Raw genomic sequence first — 21230 nt, 5'->3', positions numbered from 1 at the left:
GTTGGCTTCTGTGCAGCAGTTAAAGGAGAGGGTGAAGATGGACAGATTCAACTCAGGAAGGCTCTGGACAGACAGACAAGCCAGCCTCCCTCATCTTCCAACTGAGGAAGCGCATCCCCTCAGGGCAGGGCTGCCATGGCCCATGCAGTGAAGGGGAAATAAAAAGCTAGGGCTAGCACCTTCCCCACTGGAGTCTGTCTTATTGAGGTGAAATTCACAAAACATACAATCAACCCTTTTCAAATGTACAATCTGAGCTTCCCTGGTGGTTCAGATGGTAAAGAATTTGCCTGCAATGCAGGAGACCTGGGTTTGATCAGTGGATCAGGAAGATCCCCTGGAGAAAGGAATGGCTAACCACTCTGGTGTTTTGGCCTGGAGAATCCCACAAAGGAGCTTGGTGAGCTACAGTCCATGGGGTCGAAAAGAATCAGACACAGACCGTGCAACTATCACACACACAAATGTACTATCCAGTGTCAGGCAGTGCATTCATGATACTTATTGTGAATAAACTTTATTCAGTTTCAGAACTTTGGAGGGGTGGGGGTCGGTTTTTGGTTATGGGTGAGTTGCACTCACTAAGGTGGCAGGGACACTGGCCGGGCTCTTCTCTGCATCTCCAGTCCCCTAGCACAGCGCGGGACAATGGCGCTCCTTCGAGCGCCTGTTGAATGAACAAATGATGCCTGTCCAGGTGAACTCCAGGTGAACTCTTCTGCCTGATTTGGATGCAGTTCCAGAGAGGACCCGTTGAGCCCGCGTTCCCGAGCCCACTCCACTCTGACCATTTCATACACAGGACTCCTGAGGTGTAGATCTGACACCAGGCTGATTAGGTGGAGCCCCCACTTCACGATGCAGGGGAATCCTCCCAAGCCGGGCGCCGCCAGCCCCGCGAGAGGCGCTGTGCCCGGATCCCGGGAGCCATAGCCGGCAGCTTTCGATTTGACCCGGTCTCCGTTGCCGCTCAGAGGAGGCGCGCCCCCCGCCCTCTCCGGGCAGGCCCCGCCCCGCCCTCCGCTTCCTCCCTGGCCCCTGGCACTGCGGCCACTTGGGCAGAAGAGCTGGAGCAGGCGAGGCGGCTGCGGCGATGGTGAGGGCCCGGGGCAGGGCAGGGGACAGAGGGCGAGCGTGAGGGTGCGGGGCGGCAGTCCGAAGTCCAAGGGCGGGGGCGTCCTTCGCGACCCGCGCCCGTTCCCCGGCGAGGTGACGACGGCCGGCCGGGAGCCAGGACCCGTCCGGACCCTTCGCTCCCCGCGTGCATCCCGGGAGGGAAAGTACGGAGCTTGCCGGTCCTGGCTGCCCCGCGCCCAGTGAGTGAGCGGGACTTGCGGGAGCAGTTACGCATTGGCTTTCGGAGTGAGACTCCGTGCTGACGTCCTGGTGGCGGCCACTTACACGCTCTGTGACCCCGGGGCAAGTCACTTAGCCTCCCTGAACCTCTTTTTCCGCATGGTGAAGTGGGGTCAGAAGTACCTGCCTGGCTGGGTCCTTAGGAGGTTGAAGGAGATACAATGGCAGAGATCTGTCTGGCGCTTAGAACCTGCTCCTGAGAAGTGGTGGGTAATATGATGACCTCTGCAGCCCTTCCTGGGGCGGTGAGGAGCCAAGTCTGGCCCAGGAGTTGGAAACCTGAGCAGATGGGGTGGTAGAGGCCAGGCCAGTCCTGTGGCAGGGTGTTGGAGGGCAAACTCCTTCTCCTGGGGAAAGAGAAAGGAAGATGTTTACAATAAAATTTCCACGGAAGTTATTAGTGGGGCATAGCTTGACTCCCTTCTAAGCCTTACCTAAGGGACACATTCTTGAGTTGAGTCATCCCCTACTCTGTGCTGTAGACTCTGGCCTCTGTCCCTGCTTGTCATTTCCAAGGCAAAGGTGTCAGAAGCAGGTGGTGTCAGTCGCTTCTCCCCTTCTCTGGAACTCACAGGAAGTTGTGTCCAGCAGGAAGCAGGCTTAGTACCTTAAAATTCTGCCATGCAGGGACTGCCCTGGTGGTCCAGCAGTTATGACTCTGACCTCCCAATGCAGGGGGCATAGATTTGATCCCTGGTCAAGGAACTAAGATCCTTGCATGGTGCAGCCAAAAAAAAAAAAAGATCCTGCCATGGAGAAGCAGCAGAGGTGTGATGGATGTGGTCTGGCTGGGGGTTGAGATGCCAAGATGGCCTCATCTCCAGGGAACTGGAGACAGGAAGAGGAAGCCGGGCAGGAAGGTAGCAATGAGCTCTAAAGCTGGGCCAGGAAACCGAGGGAGGCCTGGAGAATGGGACAGAGCCTGGAGCCCGTTTCCCAGCATGCAGAGCAAGGAATCAGGCAGGGTTAGGATGGGCTTGCAGCTGGCCCTTAGCACTTGGTGAGAAGAGGAAACTCCTGAAGTGAAGGCTGAGGATGGGATCATTTATTGGGGAGTACTGGAAAACTCTGGGACTCTCACAGGTTCATCTCAGGCAAGTAGTGGATCTGAGCCTGAGACTTGATCTTTCTCCCAACCATCTCCTGGCCCCTTCCCTTCTGTGTTTTCTCTCACTCCTGCCCCTTTGTCCACCCTCGCACTTTCCCTTTCTTCTTCCCATCTGATCCTTCCCTACCTGGTCCTTCTTCCTTTCCCTTCTTCTCCTTTTTTTTTTCTTTAATGTTTATTTATTTATTTTTTGCTGCTCTGGGTCTTTGTTGCTGTGCTCAGGCTTTTCTCTAACTGGGGAAAGCAGGGGCTACTCTCTAGTTGTGGTGCACAGGCTTCTCATTGTGGTGGCTTCTCTTGTTGCGGAGCATGGGCTCTAGGGTGTGTGGGGTTCAGTAGTTGGGGTGCATGGGCTTGTTTGCTCTGAGGCATGAGGAATCCTCCCAGAGCAGGGACTGAATCCGTGTCTCAACCACTGGACCACCAGGGAGGTCCTTTTCTTTTCTGATTCATTCAGTTAATAAGTGTTTCTTGGGCATTTCCCTTGCTAGTCATGGTGAACCAGTACAGGGAATAATAGAGTAGGAATGAAATAGTGATGGGAAAGGTAGAAACTGAGTGGGGAATGACTTGATTCATTCATCTTGTAGATGGTCCTCACTTATGCACTGTGCAAACAGTTCGGGTTTTTGAGCCACGGGCCTTCCTCATTTGCACATAAATTGAGTTGGCAGCATCAAAGGGAGAAGGCAATGGCACCCCACTCCAGTACTGTTGCCCGGAAAATCCCATGGATGGAGGAGCCTGGTAGGCTGCAGTCCACGGTGTCGCTAAGAGTCAGACACGACTGAGCGACTTCACTTTCACTTTCCACTTTCATGGATTGGAGAAGGAAATGGCAACCCACTCCAGTGTTCTTGCCTGGAGAATCCCATGGACGGAGAAGCCTGGTAGGCTGCAGTCCATGGGGTCGCACAGAGTCGGACACGACTGAAGTGACTTAGCAGCAGCAGTGGCAGCAGCATCAAAAGGTCTGATGTGTCTTTAGCCAGTCAGCTAAAGCATTTGACCTCCCTTTACCACCATCCAGTTTAACACAACGGTTAAGAATGTGATCCTTGGAGTCTAAGTCGGTTCAACTCCCAGATCTTCTATTCACTGACTCTGTGACCTTGGATGAGTGATTTAACCCCTCTGAGCTTCGGTTTCTTATAAAACTGGGATAGGGTTACTTTTCTCAGTGTTATGTTGTGAGGCTTTAACGAGATAAAGTGAGCAGTCAGCTAGCAGCTCAGTGCTTAGCTCAGAGTATGTGCCCATTGATTGGGAGCTGTTATTACTGTCAAGATGTAAAACCTTCTCAACAGCCTGCAATGCCTGATGGAAATGCACTAGATGTAAGTTATCAAAGGCCCATGTCAAGTTCTATATATAGGTTAGAAACAATTATGTGAACAAGTTGGCCATAGGGAAGAGCTTGCTTGGCTGTGTATTTTGTAAAAAGATTTGAGTTTTATTAAAAAAAATTTTTTTTAGATTCATTTATTTATTATTTTATTTTATTATTTATTAAAAAAAATTTTTTGAGCATGGTGGGTCTTTGTTGCTTCACGCAGGCTACTCTCTAGTTGCGGCATGTGGGCTTCTCATTGCAGTGGCTTCTCTAGGCGTGTGGGCTTCGGTAGTTGCGGCAAAGAGGATTTATTAACCACAAGTATTGTGTGGTTCCTGGGATCTGACAGCTAAAAAAAAAAAAAACTAGGGAAAATTGGGCTATAGCAATATATGAAGTGTTAGTCCCTCAGCTGTGTCTGACTCCTTGAGACCCTATGGACTAAATCCCACCAGGCTCCTCTGTCATGGAATTCTTCAGGTAAGAATAGTGGAGTGGGTTGCCATTCCCTTCTCCAGGTGACCTTATAACAATAATAATGGCTGTTATTTATTGAGCATTCAGGAATTGTTCTAGGCATTTTATTTCTAATACATCACATGCCTTAGCTAATGTGGGAAATGTTATTGTTACCACTTTATAGATGAGGAAGGGAGGGTCAGAAAGGTCATGTCCCCAGTCGCTCAGCTGTTGAGCAGCAGAGGCAGGGTTTGAAGGTGCTGGCGGCTATAATGCAGGGTGCAGCTCTTAAGCTCTGAGCTCAGGTGTGAACTGACCCAGGAAGGAGTTGATACCCCAGGTCACTGCCTGGGTGGGTCTCTCTAAGGATGACAACCGTGACAGCTGGCCTAGGGTTTCGTAAGCACTAACCAAGAAAAAGGGCAGACAGGAACGTTTGAACGGGAGGTTTTTTGAGAGCTTTGTTTTTCCAAGGAACCAGCTGTTTCTGGCCGGAAAAACCTGAGGGGAGATTTGAGAAATGAAGGAGGCATATTCTGCACACAGGAAAACGGTCTGTCAATTTCCTTTGTAACTACTACCCTCTGTCCCTCAACCCCACCCGCCCGCCGCTCTTGGAGGTGCCTCTCACACTTCCTTCCTCTCTCACCCTCCCTCTCTCTCCTTCCACCCTCCCCCAGCCTCCGGACATCTCCACATACCCTTGCTGATGGCACTTCTACATGCCTTCCAGTGGCTTCTGGCCTGAGTTATCTCACTTTCGTCCGTGCCAGTCTACCACCAACACAGAAATTCTCCTCCAGGCTCAGAAACCTACACTAGTTCTTGGTCCATCCATCTCTCCCTTTGGGAGAGCATCCTTGTTTTTTTTTTTTTGGCTACCTCACTCTGCATGTGAAATCCTAGTTCCCAGACCAGGAATCAAACCTGTGTCCCCTGCAGTGGAAGCATCAAGTCTTAACCACTAAACCAGCAGGGAAGTCCCACTTCTTCTTGACTTTTTGCTGCTTTCTCAGGCCCCACCCTGCCCCTCCACCCTTACCTCTGTCTGGAGTATGTTTCTGTCTGCGTGTGGCAGGAGTGTCCAAGCTCCACCTTATCTGGTCCATCTCGGTTCTCAGGAATCACTTGTCTGTCCGCAACTCCAACACTCTCTATTAGTATCTCATGGTGTGAAGTCATCACTCTCCTCTGATTGTACCATATACATCTCTTTCCCCCAGCCTATAGCCATCTTTTCAAGAACAGCCCCAACTCATTCAGAAAATATTTTCCACGCATCCACTGTGTGCCAAGTGTTATGCTGAGTTCTGTGTGGCAGGAAGCCTGCCCTCTGGTCTCTTATCTCCTTTTAAATCCCGCAGTTCTTTATTTTAATCACTGCCGGCAGAGACTCATGCATATAGTGTCCTTTCTGCTCTGCTTGAGAGACGCCAAGGAGGCCCAGAGACTTGAACCTCGGGCCTGTGTGTTCCCTGGAGTGAATGTGTTCCTTCAGGCCTGAGCCCATCTAGGCTCCAGACAGGCCTGACTTTGCCACTGGGGGATGGAGAGTGCAGCTTACAGTGGGAGGCACAGCCAGCTCTCCAGAAGAATGTGACCCAACATCACCCCATGCTGGAGAATAAGATAACAACAGCTGTAGCATTTAGAATAGGAAAAAAAATGACGTGCAGCGTTCCAGTTTCTAGCAGTGGTTCTCTCTCTCTTTTTTTTTTTTTTAATAGTTTTTATTTATTCATTTATTTTTCTTTTGGCGGCACTGGGTCTTCGTTGCTGTGTGTGGGCTTTCTCTAGTTGCCAAGAGTTGGGGCTACTCTTGAGTTGTGCTGTGTGGGCTTTTCATTGCAGTGGCTTGTCTTATTGCGGAGCACAGGCTCTAGGGCACATGGGCTTCAGTACTTATGGCTCATGGGCTCTAGAGCGCAGGCGCAGGAGTTGCCCCGGGGCATATGGGATCTTCTTGGACCAGGGATTGAACTCGTGTCTGCTGCATCAGCAGTCAGATCCTTTACCAGTGAACCACAAGGGAAGCCCTGGTTCTCATTTTTGAATCCTTCCCAGGTTTTTGCCTTGGACTATTTGAATGTAGGCATGCCTTGGACCATTTGAATGTGAGAGACTCCAAGTAACGGAGTGTAAGCCGCTCAATTGTGTCCGACTCTTTGTGACCCCATGGACTGTTCAGTCCATGGAATTCTCCAGGCCAGAATACTGGAGTGGGTAACCATTCCCTTCTCCAGGGGATCTTCCCAACCCAGGGATCGAACCCAGGTCTCCTGCATTGCAGGCAGATTCTTTACCAGCTGAGCCACAGGGGAAGCCCAAGTAACGGAGACTTGCTGATTATTCATATAGTCGTAATAATAGTGGTGATGGTGGTTGACTCAGGAAAAGATAGAGATGAGTACAACTTCTCAGCTTTCTTCATGATATTTCCTCATTCCCCAACTATGGCTTCCCCCAGTCCGAATGTACCCTTCTATTGTGGTTTGCTGGCCCCCCTTTCGAAACAGGCTGCTTTTCTAGCTCATGAGTAAATATTGACCTACTTGGGTTTCAGATGCCTGCCCCCTCGAAACTCCTGCTGGGTTAGAGAAATACACTGGGGTAACTAACTTGAGCATCAGAGTTGCATTTGGATAAGTTATAATTGGCCCACTCACTGACTCCCTGTGATGGTCAGCATTGTGCGCTGGCCTCCTGGGTCCCCAGGCTGGTGGCAGACAAAGGCAGGACACTGGCCCCTGCCCTCCACGTAGGAGCTTGTGGTCCAGTTGGGGAGAGAGGACTCATATACTGGGAATGCTTGGAGGTTATGTGCAAGGCAGCTGCGAGGATCCTGTATGGGGATTCTGAGTAGGAGGTGGCCCTCTGTGACCACCAGATCCCTTTCCTTTTTCTGGTTTTAAGTGGAATTCAGTCAAATGCTGAAATGTCTGCTGCAGACAATGGGCAATATAGTCTGGCAGGAGTGTGAGCTTGGCCCGTGCTCTGTGGGGAGGAGATGAGAACAGGGTTGGGCTCTGGGGGACTGGGCTGGGAGAGGAGGGAGTTGCTGTGGTTTGTTAATCCGCTGGGATTCATCTCCTCCTGGCAGCGTGTCTCTGGACTCCAGCCTCCTGCCATGGGTCTCTGCCGGTGCATGTATCTGAAGCCGACTTTCTTCCTTGCTTGTGACCCATGCTTTCTTCCTCTTCCTGACCTCTCCCCCAGCTTGGACCCTGCATCTCCCTTCCCAGTCCTCTGAAATGAACCGGATTCTTTTGTCAGATGAGGCTGCTGCCCAGGCTGGGAAATCCAAGAGCTGAATCCCAGAGAAGACCTCGGCTATAGCTGAAAAGCTGGAGGCCAGAGACCAGGAAGGCCAAGGCTCCCAGGCAGACAGGGAGTCAACTCTGAGCATTGATGCGGAGCAGGGTCAGGCCAGGAGGCAGAACTGGCCTGACCAGTCAGAGGCTGGGGAAGGGAGGAAGGGAGATCTAATCTGAGTGTGTGTCTATGGGGTTAGGCAGAGGCTATATGAGATGTGGTGGTCCAAAATGACCTCTCTAGCTCTGTGGGCTGGATCTCCTCCCTGTCTGGCTATGGCCAAGTAGCTCAGTTGCTTGTTCTTCGGCACCTCTTTAGGCCAGTGGGAAATCCCAAGGCAGGTGCACACTGAGTTGAGGCCATCCTAGAACAGGTGGGGCTTCCCTGATGGCTCAGACAGTAAAGAATCTGCCAGCAGTACAGGAGACTCAGGTTCAATCCCTGGGTGGGGAAGATCCCCTAGAGAAGAGAATGGCAACCCATTCCAGTATTCTTGCCCGGAGAATTCCATGGACAGAGGAGCCTGGCGGTCTGTAGTCCACCGGGTCACAAAGAGTCAGACACGACTGATTGACTTTCACTTCACTTCACTTCAAACACGTGAGCCGAGTGTCTGCTTTGTGGGAGGGTGGGCAGGTCCTGAGAAGGTCTCATCCTGGGGCACCTTAGACGAAGCTGAGATGCTGGAAGTCAAGGCTGACCTAGAACCTGCCTTCTTGGGCATTGTAGGGGGGAACCAAAGGTGAGCCATACACCCCAAGAGACCAGCCCTTCATTCAGCACATATCAGACCCTTATGTGAATAATGCTGTTATAATGCTGTTCCCCTTACTCATACACTGCGCGCGCACGCGCGCACACACACACACACACACACACACACACACACACACTGGGGGCAAGGAGGCCTCTGGGTCTCATGGCCAAATGAGGGCCACGTGGGGGCATCACATAGCCCTGACCTTGGGCTTGGTGCCCAGGCAGGGAAAGAGTTGGAGCGATGCCAGCGGCAGGCGGATGAGGTGACAGAAATCATGCTCAACAACTTCGACAAGGTCCTGGAGCGTGACGGGAAGCTGGCGGAGCTGGAGCAGCGTTCAGACCAACTCCTGGACATGGTGTGAGGCCTGGGGAAGCAGAGAGGGAGAGGGAGAGGCTAGGAGGGACCCTCGGAGGGAGCACTCAGACTGTGTCCAGGGCTCTCCTGGCCATGGGTGGGGCCTGACGCTTACCCAAAGGCCAGTGTGGGTTTCTTGAGGGCCCCCTAGCCCAGCTGGCAATGGGTGGGGAGGCCTCATGAAGGATGAAGGCCTTGGTTTGAAGCTGTGGATCGTCCTAAAAGGTTGAAGACTGGCATTGTTAACTGGGAGTGAACCCTCAGGGCTGTGAGTCAAGGACTACACCAGTGTCTAGACCAGGAGTCAGGCTGGGAGGGTCCCGAGACAGGCTTTGTGGAGAAAGGGAGCTGACAGGTTGGGGAGGCTGAGCAAGGAGATAAGGAGACCCCTTGTGGGGATGGGGTTGGTAGGAGGTGGTCTGGGGCTCTGGGGAAACCCCTAACTCCCACCCTGTGTCTGGGGGGTATCTGCAGAGCTCAGCCTTCAGCAAGACAACCAAGACTCTGGCCCAGAAGAAGCGCTGGGAGAATGCCCAGTGCCGGATCTACATGGGGCTGGCAGTGGGCATTGCCCTGCTCATCCTCCTGATTGTGTTGCTGGTCATCTTTCTCCCACAAAGCAGCAAGGGCAGCAGCGCCCCACAGGTCCAGGATGCAGGCCCTGCCTTGGGGCCTGGGGAATGACCCAGCAGGGCCTGGAAAAGAGGCTGAAGAGCCACACTGGCCACTTCTGGTCTTCAGAGAATCCTGGAGTTTGCTCCCCTCTGAGCCACCCCAGTGAACATGGAGGGCAGCCTCAATGTGTGCACCTTGGTTACTTCCTATCATACCACAGACTGGCCCTTGAGGGCAACCTGCTGCACTGGCCATGCCAAGCCAGCCCCACCTGGAGCTTAGTAAAAACCACTGTTTGTGTAAAAACTGGTGTATGTGTGTGTGTGTTTGAGGGCTTCCCAGGTGGTGCGGTAAAGAGCCCGCCAGCCAATGCAGGAGACAAAAGAGATGCGGGTTTGATCCCAGGGTTGGGAAGAATCCCTGGAGGAGGGCACAGCAACCCACTCCAGTATTCTTGCCTGGAGAATCTCATGGACAGAGGAGTCTGGCGGGCTACAGTCCATGGGGTCACAGAGTCTGACATGACTGAAGCGACTTAGATGTGTGTGTTTGAAGATCCTCAGATTGGTTCATCCTGCTCTGCCTCCACCCCCATGGCTACTTAGAAAACAGAAAGTTCCAAAGGACTTCAGCCCTGGGAGGTGACATCTTCTCCCTTCCTCATTGATCCAATCTTACAGACAGATCCCTCTAGGGTGCAGGTGTAAAGATATAACAGCCCCCAAACCAGAACCTTCAACTGGTGCCCTCTAAGTCTGTCTTCCTAAGGATGAAATCTGTTATTCTTCTGAGTTTGGGGCTCTTCAGAGGACCCATAGGATGACAAAGAGGAAGGCACTCCCATGATCTTTATCTCACAAGGCTCTCATCTTCAGAGAGGCTCTTCCCCCTTGGGTACCTCCTCTAGTTTCTGCCCCCAAGTTCTTCCTCAGGCTCTACACCAGATTACAGATGCGGCATGCCTGTATTTTCAGTTGTTCAGTTGTGTCTGACTCTTTGCTACCTCATGGACTCTTCGGTCCATGGGATTTTTCCCCTGAAAGAATACTGGAGTGTGTTGCCATTTCCTACACCGTGGGATCTTTTCCCAACCCAGGGATTGAACCCAAGTCCCCTGCATCTCCTACATTGGCAGGCGGATTCTTTACCACTGGGAAGCCCATACGTATGTAGCAGGTGGCAGGAAAAGGGAAGGGCTTTTTCCTATGTGATGCTGTAAGGTGCAGAGTCACAAAGGATGGCCTGGAGTTTGCCCTATGGGAAAGAATTCGGGCTTTTCAAAGCTCTAGGACTGCACAGGGCCAGGGAGGCAGTGTCTTCAGGACACCAGGAAAGAACATTGGGTAAAGGCCAAGTAAGAAGGAAAGGTCCTACCAAGACCTGGGAAGCAGGGCAGCCACTGCTTGAGCTGCTGCTGCTGCTGTTGCTAAGTCGCTTCAGTCGTGTCCGACTCTGTGCAACCCCGTAGATGGCAGCCCACCAGGCTCCCCCGTCCCTGGGATTCTCCAGGCAAGAACACTGGAGTGGGTTGCCATTTCCTTCTCCAATGCATGAAAGTGAAAAGTGAAAGGGAAATTGCTCACTTGTGTCCGACTCCTAGCGATCCCATGGACTGCAGCCGACCAGGCTCCTCCGTCCATGGGATTTTCCAGGCAAGAACACTGGAGTGGGGTGCCATTGCCTTCTCCTACTTAACTGCATCTCAAACTCAAGTGTAGGTGGGAAGAGGAACTCAGGGTTAAGTGTATAACAGAAGCAGTTCCTTGTTAGGGGGAGTGAGGGCTACTGAAAAAGAAACAAGAACAAACCCTCCAGTTGTATGGAACTGTACCCTCACATGGAGAAGGCAATGGCACCCCCACTCCAGTACTCCTGCCTGGAAAATCCCATGGACAGAGGAGCCTGGTGGGCTGCAGTCCACGGGGTCGCTAAGAGTCGGACACGACTGAGTGACTTCACTTTCACTTTTCACTTTCATGCATTGGAGAAGGAAATGGCAACCCACTTCAGTGTTCTTGCCTGGAGAATCCCAGGGACGGGAGAGCCTGGTGGGCTGCCATCTATGGGGTCACACAGAGTCAGACACGACTGAAGTGACTTAGCAGCAGCAGTACCTTCACAGTGCATGTTACTTCTGCTAGGCTCACCACCATCAGCCTTTCCTGGGAAAGATGGAGGGAAGCCCCGAGTATTGCACTTAGGCCTACAACACTGCTTAGAGGTCCTGTGGAATTGGACTTGGGTTCTTACATATGTAAAAAGCAATAATGATACTTCTTGTTGTTCAGTCACTAAGTTGTATCCAACTCTTTGCGACCCCATGGACTGCAGCATGCCAGGCCCCGCAGTCCTCCATTATTTCCCAGTGTTTGCCCAAATACATGTTCACTGAGTTGGTGATACTATCTAACCATCTCATCCTCTGCCACCTTCTTCTCCTCCTCCTGCCTTCAATCTTTCCTAGCATCAGTCTTTTCCAATGAGTCAGCTCTTTGAATCAGGAGGCCAAAGTATTGGAATTTCAGCAACCAGGCCTTCCAATGAATATTCAGGGTTGATTTCCTTTAGAACTGACTGGTTTGATCTCCATGCAGTCCAAGGGACTCTCAAGAGCCTTCTCCAGCACCACAATTCAAAAGCATCAGTTCTTTGGCACTCAGCCTTCTTTATGGTCCAACTCTCATAGCTATACATGACTACTGGAAAAACCATAGCTTTGACTGTAATGATACTAGCTCCTGGATAATTGTGAGGAGTATTTATATTTATACCCTGTGTACAATATAAGTGTAATGATTCTAGTTGCCAAATAAATGATAGCTAGCAGCCAAATCATTTAGTACACACACACACACACACCCAGGCCTAGATCAGTTAAATTTGATCTTTGAGACTAAACAACATGTGGAGTTTTTTTTTTGTTGTTGTTGTTGTTTTCCCTAAAGCTGCAACCTCTCCTTTCCTCCTCCAAGAGATTCATGGGTGCCAGAGATGCAAACTACTTATTAAATTCAAGCCACTAATTTTACAGAAGCTAGGGGAAACGCTGAGCAATGGGCTAAAAGATCACACAGATAGGTAGTTCCCTGAGCTGGTAAGGCCTCTGCTCGGGTGGGGGAGTTTACCCCACCTTTTATTATTGTGCCTAACACGGCAGAACTGAATAGGAAAGTTTTGTTTGTTTTGCGGGAGTCGAGGCGGCGTCAAGTGTCTAGTCCTGAACCGACTAGAGCGCAGCGGGTGCTGAAGTGCCCGGCGAGGATGCAGCAGGGCAGTGAGAAGCCCCGACTCCAGGCTTCCCTAGGCTCGCAGAACCTTGACCCCTGAGTCAGCGCCTCCCTCTTTCTGAGAGGCCTGTAAGATCTGACCTGCCGAGACCCTCTGAGCCACAGAGCAGATGGAGGACCCCTATAGCTCAAACAGTTGGCTTCTCAAGATTATGCGACCCACTCACGTCTCCCAGAAACCTACCCTAGACGAGGGGTCCAAGAAGACCGTTTTCTGACCCACCTCGGGCCCTGCCATTGGCTTTAACCCTTGGTCACCTGACTTATTCGAGCCAATAAGAGGTGACAAAATGAATACTTCCTCTTCCTATGTGGCGAAAGAGCCACTGTGTCCGCGTTTCTGGGACTCTGATTGGTCGCCCTCCCTCAACTCGCTAGTTTATTGGCCAGCGCGGCGAGACTGAAGTACGGCCGGGGTCTGAGGGCTGTGTCAGACAGCCCGGCTGCCATGGCGTCCTATTTCGATGAACACGACTGCGAGCCGTTGGATCGCGAACGGGATCCTCGAACAAACATGCTGCTGGAGCTTGCAAGGTGGGTGTGCGGGGCTGGGAGGTAGGGCCCACACAGCAGGTGTCTGGGCTGAGGCTGGCTGGAGAACGCGGATTATATGGGGCAGCAGTTTCTGGGTAAAACAGATAAATAATCTGCGGAGTTAATTCCGCAGTGAGATTCGGGGGGAAGTCGATAATTTCGGTCGTCCCTGGACGGACCAGGGCAAGGGAATCCTGGAAAAAGCGATCTGGAGTGTGGAAGAGGGGGTGTCCGGACTGGAGGGCAGTAGGCTTTAGGAGGTACTGAAGTAGGCGGGTCATGGGGGCAGGGTAGAGGCCATGTGACTGTGAGTAGGTATATCCGTTAGGCACTTCAAGCACGGAAGCTACACTGCCACTTGGAGTCTGGCTTTATCGGGTCATTTCTGAGTGGCCCGAATAATTTCTCTCTCTTGTGTAAAACTGAAATAAACAGCCTGCAGGCTTGGGGTTGTCTGATGGCCTGGGGTTGTTTGATAGCTGCTGTAAGCCATTTCCCACTGTGCTTTTTATCTAGTGAGCACTACTCAGGGGTAGCTATTAATATGACTAGTCGGGCAGAGTATTTGTCTGTTAATGTTTAGTGGATTATGGGGGCAAAGATTCTTTGGTTCTGACCTTGCATCCTTCTTCCCAGGTCCCTTTTCAATAGGATGGACTTTGAAGACTTGGGGTTGGTAGTAGATTGGGATCACCACCTGCCTCCACCCGCTGCCAAGACTGCAGTTGAGAACCTTCCCAGGACAGTCATCAGGGGCTCTCAGGCTGGTGAGAACACAAAGTCTTTCCACTAATTCTTTGGGGCAGGTCTGCCAGACCGACCAACTCTGGAAGCCAGATTACAGTCTGGCCCTTCAGTTTTCCAGGTCAGGCTGGGGCAGGTGTGTCCTTCAGGAGTGGGAGCTGGGAGGTAGGGCCTGTGGCAGCTCTCCTGATTAGCACTCCCTCCTCAAGAGCTCAAGTGCCCCGTGTGTCTTTTGGAATTTGAGGAGGAGGAGACCGCCATTGAGATGCCTTGCCATCACCTCTTCCATTCCAACTGCATTCTGCCTTGGCTGAGCAAGGTACTGTTTCCTTTCTCCCTGCCTTGGGCCTAGTCCTCAAGCCTCTTCTGTTGATGAACCTTTGGGGTGGGGTGTGGGATCAGAGACGGGAGAGGGTAAGGGTAGGGAATTGGGAGCTGGGGATGGTTGTTTTGAGCTTATGAAAACCAGACGGGCTGGTACACTGCACTGCTTTTCTCAGACCAATTCCTGCCCTCTGTGCCGCCATGAGCTGCCCACTGATGATGACACTTATGAGGAGCACAAGCGAGATAAGGTAGGGGGCTGGGCAAGTGGAGGGGGTGGTCACAGGGCTCCCTGAGTCCCTGTTCCTGATGCCCTCATTCCCCACCTTAGGAGGCCTGAGTAGGCTCACACTCCGTGAGTCTGGCCACCTTCCCAGTGACTGTGGTGAGGGGCAAGGGCCTTGGCAATGTTCCTGCCCAAATGCTAGGGGCCTGAAAACAGTGAGCCAGCCCCACGATGGCTGCCCTATCCCTTCACCTGCAGGCCTTTGGGGATGGCCCCCGACCAGTGTGCACTCTTTGCTTCAGGCTCGCAAGCAGCAGCAGAAGCACCGCCTCGAGAACCTCCATGGAGCCATGTACACATGAGGCAGCTAGGGCTGGACACTGGTCCTCTGCAACATGTTCCTCTTGCATCTTGAGTTCTCATTAAAGGTTTCTTCATTTATTCTGCTGCTGCATTGCTCTCAGGCCTGGGCAGGGGCTCCTGCCTGGATCTTCCATTGGATCTCTACTGGGATGGGGTCCTAAACTGTGGAAGGTCCCAGGCTGGGTATCCCTCCCTACCAAGCCTGCTGGCCTGAGGATAATAGGGCCCAGGTCAAGAACCTGGCTACCAGACCAGCCACAGCCTGGGCCTACGTGTCTGTGGTTGGAAGACAAAATGTGTCAGGCAGGGCACCTAGTAGTGACTTAAATATGGTAACCAAAAACTAGCTAACATTTCTCCCTTCCCACTGCAATCTTTAGTCAGTGTTAGATCCCCAGGGCTTTCTTTAGCTTCATTGCAGATTGCTTCTAACATTTTCAAGTTATTCTCAAGTTATCTTCTGTACTCCATCCTTCGTCATATCCCTTAGTCTGGAATCAGTCTTCAAGCCAGACAATTGAGCAGGGTGAAAAAAAGTGAAAGTGTTAGTTGCTCAGTCATATCTGACTCTGCGACCCCATGGACTATAGCCCACCAGGCTCCTCTGTCCATGAATTCTCTAGGCAAGAATATTGGAGTGGGTAGCCATTCCCTTCTCCAAGGGATCTTTCCAGCCCGGGGACTGAACTGGGGTCTCCTGCACTGCAGGCAGGTTCTTTACCGTCTGAGCCACTAGGGAAGCCCCTGAGCAGGGTAGGAAGTGTGAAATAATCAGGTCAGCTCTTCAGATTGTTTAGAGGCCCAGAAAGGGCTTCAGGCCCTTCAGGGGTACTTGGATAGCACTTGGCATCCTTTGTTCTTGGCAGCTCTGCTCGATGGGCACTCAGGACCCTCCCTGTGGGCAGGGGCTTTCTCCCATCCTTTGTCCAGGGGAAGCTGTTTTGCATAAGGCCCTCTTCCTTTCTTCAGAACAGACTACAAACATGCAAATTAGAATTCTTTTAATAGATATATATAAAAAAAAAGTACTAAAATACCCACGTGGTTCTGCTGTGTTATTTGCCCTAAAGAAAGGGGCAGAGTGAAGAATCCCAGTGCAGTTCAGTGGGCCCATAGGGGGCCTTCCCATAGACTAAGGAGTGCTCACCCCCACCCCTGAGACTGGTAGCCCTCTCGCTGTTCCCAGCCCCCAATTCCTGCAGCAGGAGACCCCAGTGGTCCAGCCTTGGCACTGAGGGAGTAGAAGGCACCTGAAGGGCTGGCTGGGTGAATGACACGTGACCTTTAAAACAAAGACAACACTGCGGTGTGGGGAGCGGGCTGTGTGGCTTGGGCAGCCTGCCAAGAGGCCCGCTCCTCTATGGCACAGGTGTGGGATGGCCCCTCCTCCAGGAGTGAGGCAGCCTGTGTCCCAGCAGAATACTTTTCACAAAATCGGGTTTTTTTGGTACAAAAGAAATGCAAAGGAGATGCGGGGAGCTGCGGAGGCAGGGCCAGCCACTCTCCCCAGACCTCAGATCATGGCGACACTCTCAGGACTACAGTTGAGGTGGGTGGAGGTGCTGCTGCTCCCAGAGGACTTGCAGGCCCGGCCAGGGGTGGGCTGCAGCGCGGCCACCAGTGTGTCCGAGGAGACCGCCCCAAACTCATAGCTGAAGGTGCCGTAGAAGATGAGAATGTCAATGACGAACACCCACTCACACAGGGCTGCCCCATGCTGCAGCTGAGAGCTCTCGTGGATGAAGAAGACCCCACCTGGGAGGGGGCTAAGGAAACGTCTGGGAGGAGGTATGGGAGCCTGGTGACACCCTTCCTGCCTTCCTGGATATAGGCTGGGGCAGAGGACCAAGTCTCACCTCCCAGGAGTAGGGGGCAGAAGACCAGACTGGGCAGGGGTGTCTGTTCCCCCCGCACCCCCAGCATCCTGGGTGGTAGAGGGTCTGGGCTATAGGAGGAATTCTTGGCCATCCCATCCTGGAAGGATACTGAGGATCAGAGTGACAAAGGCGATGGTTGCCAGCACAATCCGCAGGTAGGCCACAGCCAGGTCCTGGGGGGCCGTGGCCCCGTGGTAGGAGAGGGCACAGTGCAGGCAAACGAAGAGCAGGCCAGCAGTGAAGGCTACACCGGTTCCGACATAGTGCAGAGACTTAGCGTGGTCCACCTGGGCCCAGAGAGGGAGCACAGATCAGCCCCTCCCCTCCACCTCTTCATCCCCTGCCCCCATCGCTGTCCCTCTAGAGGAAGCTGAAAGGCCGGCAGGTGGGCGTACCTGGAAGTTTCCCACCACCACCAGACCCGCAGCATTGGTGCAGCCTGTGATGAGCGTTGTGGTGTTGACCCAGGAATGACGGCTCTGCTCCAGGAGCTGCCCATAGCGCAGGAGGCAGATCAGGGCCACTGGGGGAGGAGAGCACAGCGGGGGCCGGCTCTGGCACCTTCTCTGGCCCTGACCCAGCCCAGCTAGCTTTCCCCAGATGCTCTGAGGGCCGGAAGAGAATGGACAGGCAGGGGGTGTGCTATACCAGGGTGGCTGTGTGGGAGTCAGCCTTGGGCCTTCATGGAATGGAAGTGAAGTGGCCCCGCTGGCCTTAGCCCTTGGTGCGGTGGGCTGCACAAAGCCAGGGCTTCCTGGGGAGTGGAGGTGAGGGTAGGCGGACTGGGTGGGGTGGTGATGGGGCGCCGAGGGCACAACTCACCCATGAAAGCACCCAGGTTGCCAATGAGGCTGAAGAGGCAGCTCTCAGGGGGGTACGAGCCACACTTGCTGAGAGGAGGGGGTGGGGACAGAGTGAGAGGGGCAGAAGCACTGGAAAGCCCCCCTCCTGGCCCACTTGCTCTCTCTAGCCTTATCTGCACCTGTTCCTTTACAGGCCAGACCCTGATGGATAAAGGCCAGTGTCTCATACAAACAAGTGGCCCCAGGCTGACCACACCTCCCCCTAAGGCAGAGCGCTGGGTGTTTGCTGGAGTTGGGAGAGCCCAGGATTGCCAAGTGGACCCCAAGGCTCCCTGGGATCCCTGAGACTGTTAAGGTCCACAGTGGGTCTGACTTCCCTTATGCCAGGGCTTAGGCTGGGCAGAGAGCTGGAACCTAAATCTAGGTGCCTCCACTCACTAGCTGAGGGACCTGGATGGATGACATAGCACAGTCTCAGTTTCCTTGCCTATAAAGTCGTGAAAACAATAGCTGCCTCAATGCTGGGAAGGTGAAATGACCTTAGGTGGGTAAAGGATTCAGTGCACAGCCTGGCTCATCCTAAATGGTAAGCAGTATTGGCATATGTGCTCTTAATGGAATTATTATTTCTGGGACCCAGGGACATGCCTTGGCTTGAGACACTTGGTTGGGAGTCTAGCTGGGCCTTGGGTCTCTGTGACCTGCCAGGTCTCTAGGCCTCACCTGATGAGGGGGATGTCATCCAGGGTGCAGCAGGTCTTGGGGCCCCCTTGCTCCGTGGGGTCAGGAGAGCAAGATTCGTTGTAAGACCTGGCAGGTAAGACAGAGCATAGCCTGGGGGTAAGGGGTTCCCTCAGGTCTCTGGGAGACACCCTCCCTGACCTCCCTTGGCAGGGGCAGAAGAGCCCACTTCCCAGGACCCCCCAAGACAGAAGCCAAAGGGGCAAATGACAGTGGGAAGCAGGTAGGTGGGCACGAAGCCATGCCTGGGGAGGGGGCAGGCGCTGCCAATGTCAGAGAAGAGCAGTGAGGCCCAGTGTCTCCGTCTGGCTCGAGGCAGCCCCGGCCCAAGAGGGAACAGAGATGAAGGGAGCTTTAGAGTGAGGCTGTCTGTAGAGTGCGCCATACCAGTTCTCCACGGGGCACACGTGGTGGTTCATCACGGCCATGGCATACCTGCGGGAGCACAACTGTCACCCCGCCCCACGACGCGCCCAGCCTTCCCCCACCGACTCTTCCTTCATTCAGTCTCACTCTCCTTTCTGGGGGCTTGAGTTGGGGTGGCCCTGCGGCCCGACGCTACTCTAGAGAACCCACAGCCCAGTCCCAATTCTGGAAGTTACCCCAGCTAGAAGTGTGTCTGTCCGCGCCACCCTGCTGGACAGCAGTGGTGCCAGCTTGTCCCAAGGGGCTGTGGGCCCAGGCGCCAGGCCAGGCTCTGGAGACAGCCGGAGTGACCCTGGGTACCACCCTGGAGCCTGCCACAGGACAAGGGGGCTTTCTATGTGCCATCAGGCTCCTGTTGGGTCCTGGCTGGGCCCTGTCCCTCACATTTTGTCTCCTCGTTGCCTTCCCCCCATCCCCCTCCGTACTCACACAGTCCATAGGCCAGTGATGGAGAATGCTGACAGGCTGACAGGAAGGAGGATCCAGGCGGTCATGAGGGAGGGAAGCCAGGGTGGTGGTGATGGGGAGGGGGGGGAGGACAAGAGGTAGCAGGAGAAGAGGGGATGGGCCGGCAACCTTAAGATACTTCGTCAAAACCATCGGCTGCCCGGGCCTGGTGAAGAGAGACAGGTCAAAGTCCAGGGTCTAGTGACTGGCCAAAGCCGGTGCGGGGGAGAGAAAGGTGGTCAGCACCAGACGCAGGGCTCCCTCTGCGGCTCTGAGCGCCCACGCTTGGGGCTGAGCCCCCACCACAACGTGGACACCCTCCGGCATTCACCGGGGGTCCTCCGCGTTCCAGCCAGATGTTCAGACGCCGCGGGGCCCTAAGCTCTGGAAAGGAAGCCACCCTCCCTGGCCTGAGGGTCCTGGACTGGGAGGGGGTCTGCAGTCAGGACAGTCCCGAGCGGGTCACGCCAAGAAAAGCCTGCGAGGGGGTCCGGGACTGGGCGGAGAGGCAGCGGGGCGCAGGCAGCTAGCTACCTGAGCGCCGGCGCCGCGGGGAAGGGGCGGGTTCACGCGGTAAGCCCACCCTGGTCCCCTGCCCGCCCGCCTGCGCGCCCGCAGCCCACGGCCCGCAGTCCCCAGCACCTGCGCCTTCGCAGGTGATCTCTGGAGGTCTAGAGGAGGAAGGGGCCCCAAACGCACCTCCCCGGAGCGTCCCGCCGCCGCGTCCTGCTCGGCCCCCGCGTGGCGCCGTCCCCGGCTGCGGCCCTCGGAGCGACCCTGAATGGTTTAAAGGGCCGGGCGGCCCCGCCCCCAGCGCGCCGGGCCGAGCCGCGCCGCCAGCCGGGACTTGGAGTCCGCACCAGCCCCGCCCCAGCGCCGCAAACCGAGCCGGGAACTACAGTTCCCGAGTCCCCGCGCCCGCGTCATGCGGGAACGGTGGGTGGTGCCCCGACTTGGGGGGAACCTGGGCTCTGTGGGCGGTGGCGTGGGACCCCAGCCGGGGAGCATCTGATGCGGAGATACCAAAAGGATAACCCCATCTTCCCTGCTCCTGTGGTGGAAGCTTCGGAAGGCGGGAAGCTCCGGGTTCTGCACCTCCTTCCAGCTGCACCTGTGATTGTCACTGCACACGTGGCTAAAGGATGCCTTCCTTCGCCGCCGCCGGGCACATTTTGCAACCTGGACTGGCCGACGGGGACTTCGGACAGCCTCCCTCAGTGTGGCGCCCCGTGCCTGCCTCTGTCCAAGGCGAGGCCAGTCTGCAGAGCAGAGAGCACAAAGCCCTGGCTGTTCCTTAAGAAATTCTAGCGCCCTGCATTTGGCTTCTGCTTTCCTCGGACTCAGCAAAGTCTGGAGGAGAGCTACGTTCATCAGATACATTTTATTTTCAAGGGTACAAGTATACAAGTATACGGAGTACCGTCCAGAAGTCAGCGTCCAAAACATGTTTCCTGACTGCTGAGCACTGGCTTGAAACAATATCCATTCTAAGGACACCCCCATGGCCAGGGGTTGGGAGGGAAATGAGGAGAGGAAGGCTGGAGATCCAGAGCAATATGGGAAAAAGCAAACAGGATAGTGTGATAAATTACCCAACAGCTTCACCAAACTTTATGTTGACTGGAAAAAAAAAAAAAAGCACAACCCAAAAGTTGAGAATTGTGTTTTATTTGGCAAACTTTCTAAGGATTCCAACAGGGAAGGGAGCCTCTCAGATAGCTCTGTGGAAGTGCTCCAAAGAGGCAAGGGAGAAGTGAGGATATAAAGGAGATTACAAAAAGCAGGTAGTTGGAATATCAAAAGCTTTACTGTTAATTAAAGACTAGTAACCAGACATAATGAATTTAGTGTTTTTCTTTGTATGGGAAGATACAAGAGTCTGGGCACATTGAAAGCATTCCTTTGATATGCACCTCAACTATCTGGGGCCAATAGCCAGCTTTTCTCCACCTTGAATACCCTCAGGGTGCAGTTGGGGGTGGCTACAGTGGCTACTGCCTTGATGGCCACATCCTTTGTTTACTGATAGGGCAGGTGACACTCCATACACACTTTAAGGCCAAGAGTGCCCTCTTGGACATTGTTTTCATGATTAAAACGGCAGGAAAGTACTCAAACTGGCAGTCCAGCATCTGTTGGAGTCCCTGTGAGGCAACAC

General features: G+C 53.8%; 3 protein-coding genes across 5 annotated transcripts; 2 read left to right on the top strand and 1 right to left on the bottom strand.

Annotated features, from left to right (window-relative positions):
* The first annotated feature begins 974 nt into the window (after window positions 1-974).
* Window positions 975-9606, top strand: VAMP5 (vesicle associated membrane protein 5). The gene is made up of 3 exons (XM_027555546.1): window positions 975-1096; window positions 8549-8686; window positions 9160-9606. The coding sequence occupies exons 1-3, from the start codon at window positions 1094-1096 to the stop codon at window positions 9367-9369; spliced, it is 351 nt and encodes a 116-aa protein (XP_027411347.1). The 5' UTR covers window positions 975-1093; the 3' UTR covers window positions 9370-9606.
* Window positions 1052-14856, top strand: RNF181 (ring finger protein 181). The gene is made up of 6 exons (XM_027555545.1): window positions 1052-1096; window positions 12966-13121; window positions 13758-13888; window positions 14075-14184; window positions 14366-14440; window positions 14718-14856. The coding sequence occupies exons 2-6, from the start codon at window positions 13036-13038 to the stop codon at window positions 14775-14777; spliced, it is 462 nt and encodes a 153-aa protein (XP_027411346.1). The 5' UTR covers window positions 1052-1096; window positions 12966-13035; the 3' UTR covers window positions 14778-14856.
* Window positions 14857-15762: 906 nt separating this feature from the next.
* On the bottom strand, window positions 15763-19883 carry TMEM150A (transmembrane protein 150A). Of its 3 annotated transcripts, XM_027555539.1 has the most exons (8): window positions 19772-19883; window positions 19055-19238; window positions 18587-18634; window positions 18182-18268; window positions 17478-17545; window positions 17051-17178; window positions 16765-16942; window positions 15763-16533 (listed from the first exon to the last, which is right to left on the bottom strand). In XM_027555539.1, the coding sequence occupies exons 2-8, from the start codon at window positions 19117-19119 to the stop codon at window positions 16292-16294; spliced, it is 816 nt and encodes a 271-aa protein (XP_027411340.1). In that variant the 5' UTR covers window positions 19120-19238; window positions 19772-19883; the 3' UTR covers window positions 15763-16291. The 3 variants fall into 3 exon arrangements, with proteins under 3 accessions (XP_027411340.1, XP_027411341.1, XP_027411339.1); XM_027555540.1 differs by lacking the exon at window positions 19772-19883 and having other exon boundaries at window positions 19055-19730; XM_027555538.1 differs by lacking the exon at window positions 19772-19883 and having other exon boundaries at window positions 18445-18634; window positions 19055-19105.
* Window positions 19884-21230: the final 1347 nt, after the last annotated feature.

Source organism: Bos indicus x Bos taurus, chromosome 11 (genome assembly GCF_003369695.1).
Source record: "Bos indicus x Bos taurus breed Angus x Brahman F1 hybrid chromosome 11, Bos_hybrid_MaternalHap_v2.0, whole genome shotgun sequence".
In the NCBI taxonomy this organism is placed as follows: Eukaryota; Metazoa; Chordata; class Mammalia; order Artiodactyla; family Bovidae; genus Bos; species Bos indicus x Bos taurus.
Note: the sequence above shows the minus strand (reverse complement) of the source record. Positions and strands in the feature narration are given on the sequence as shown.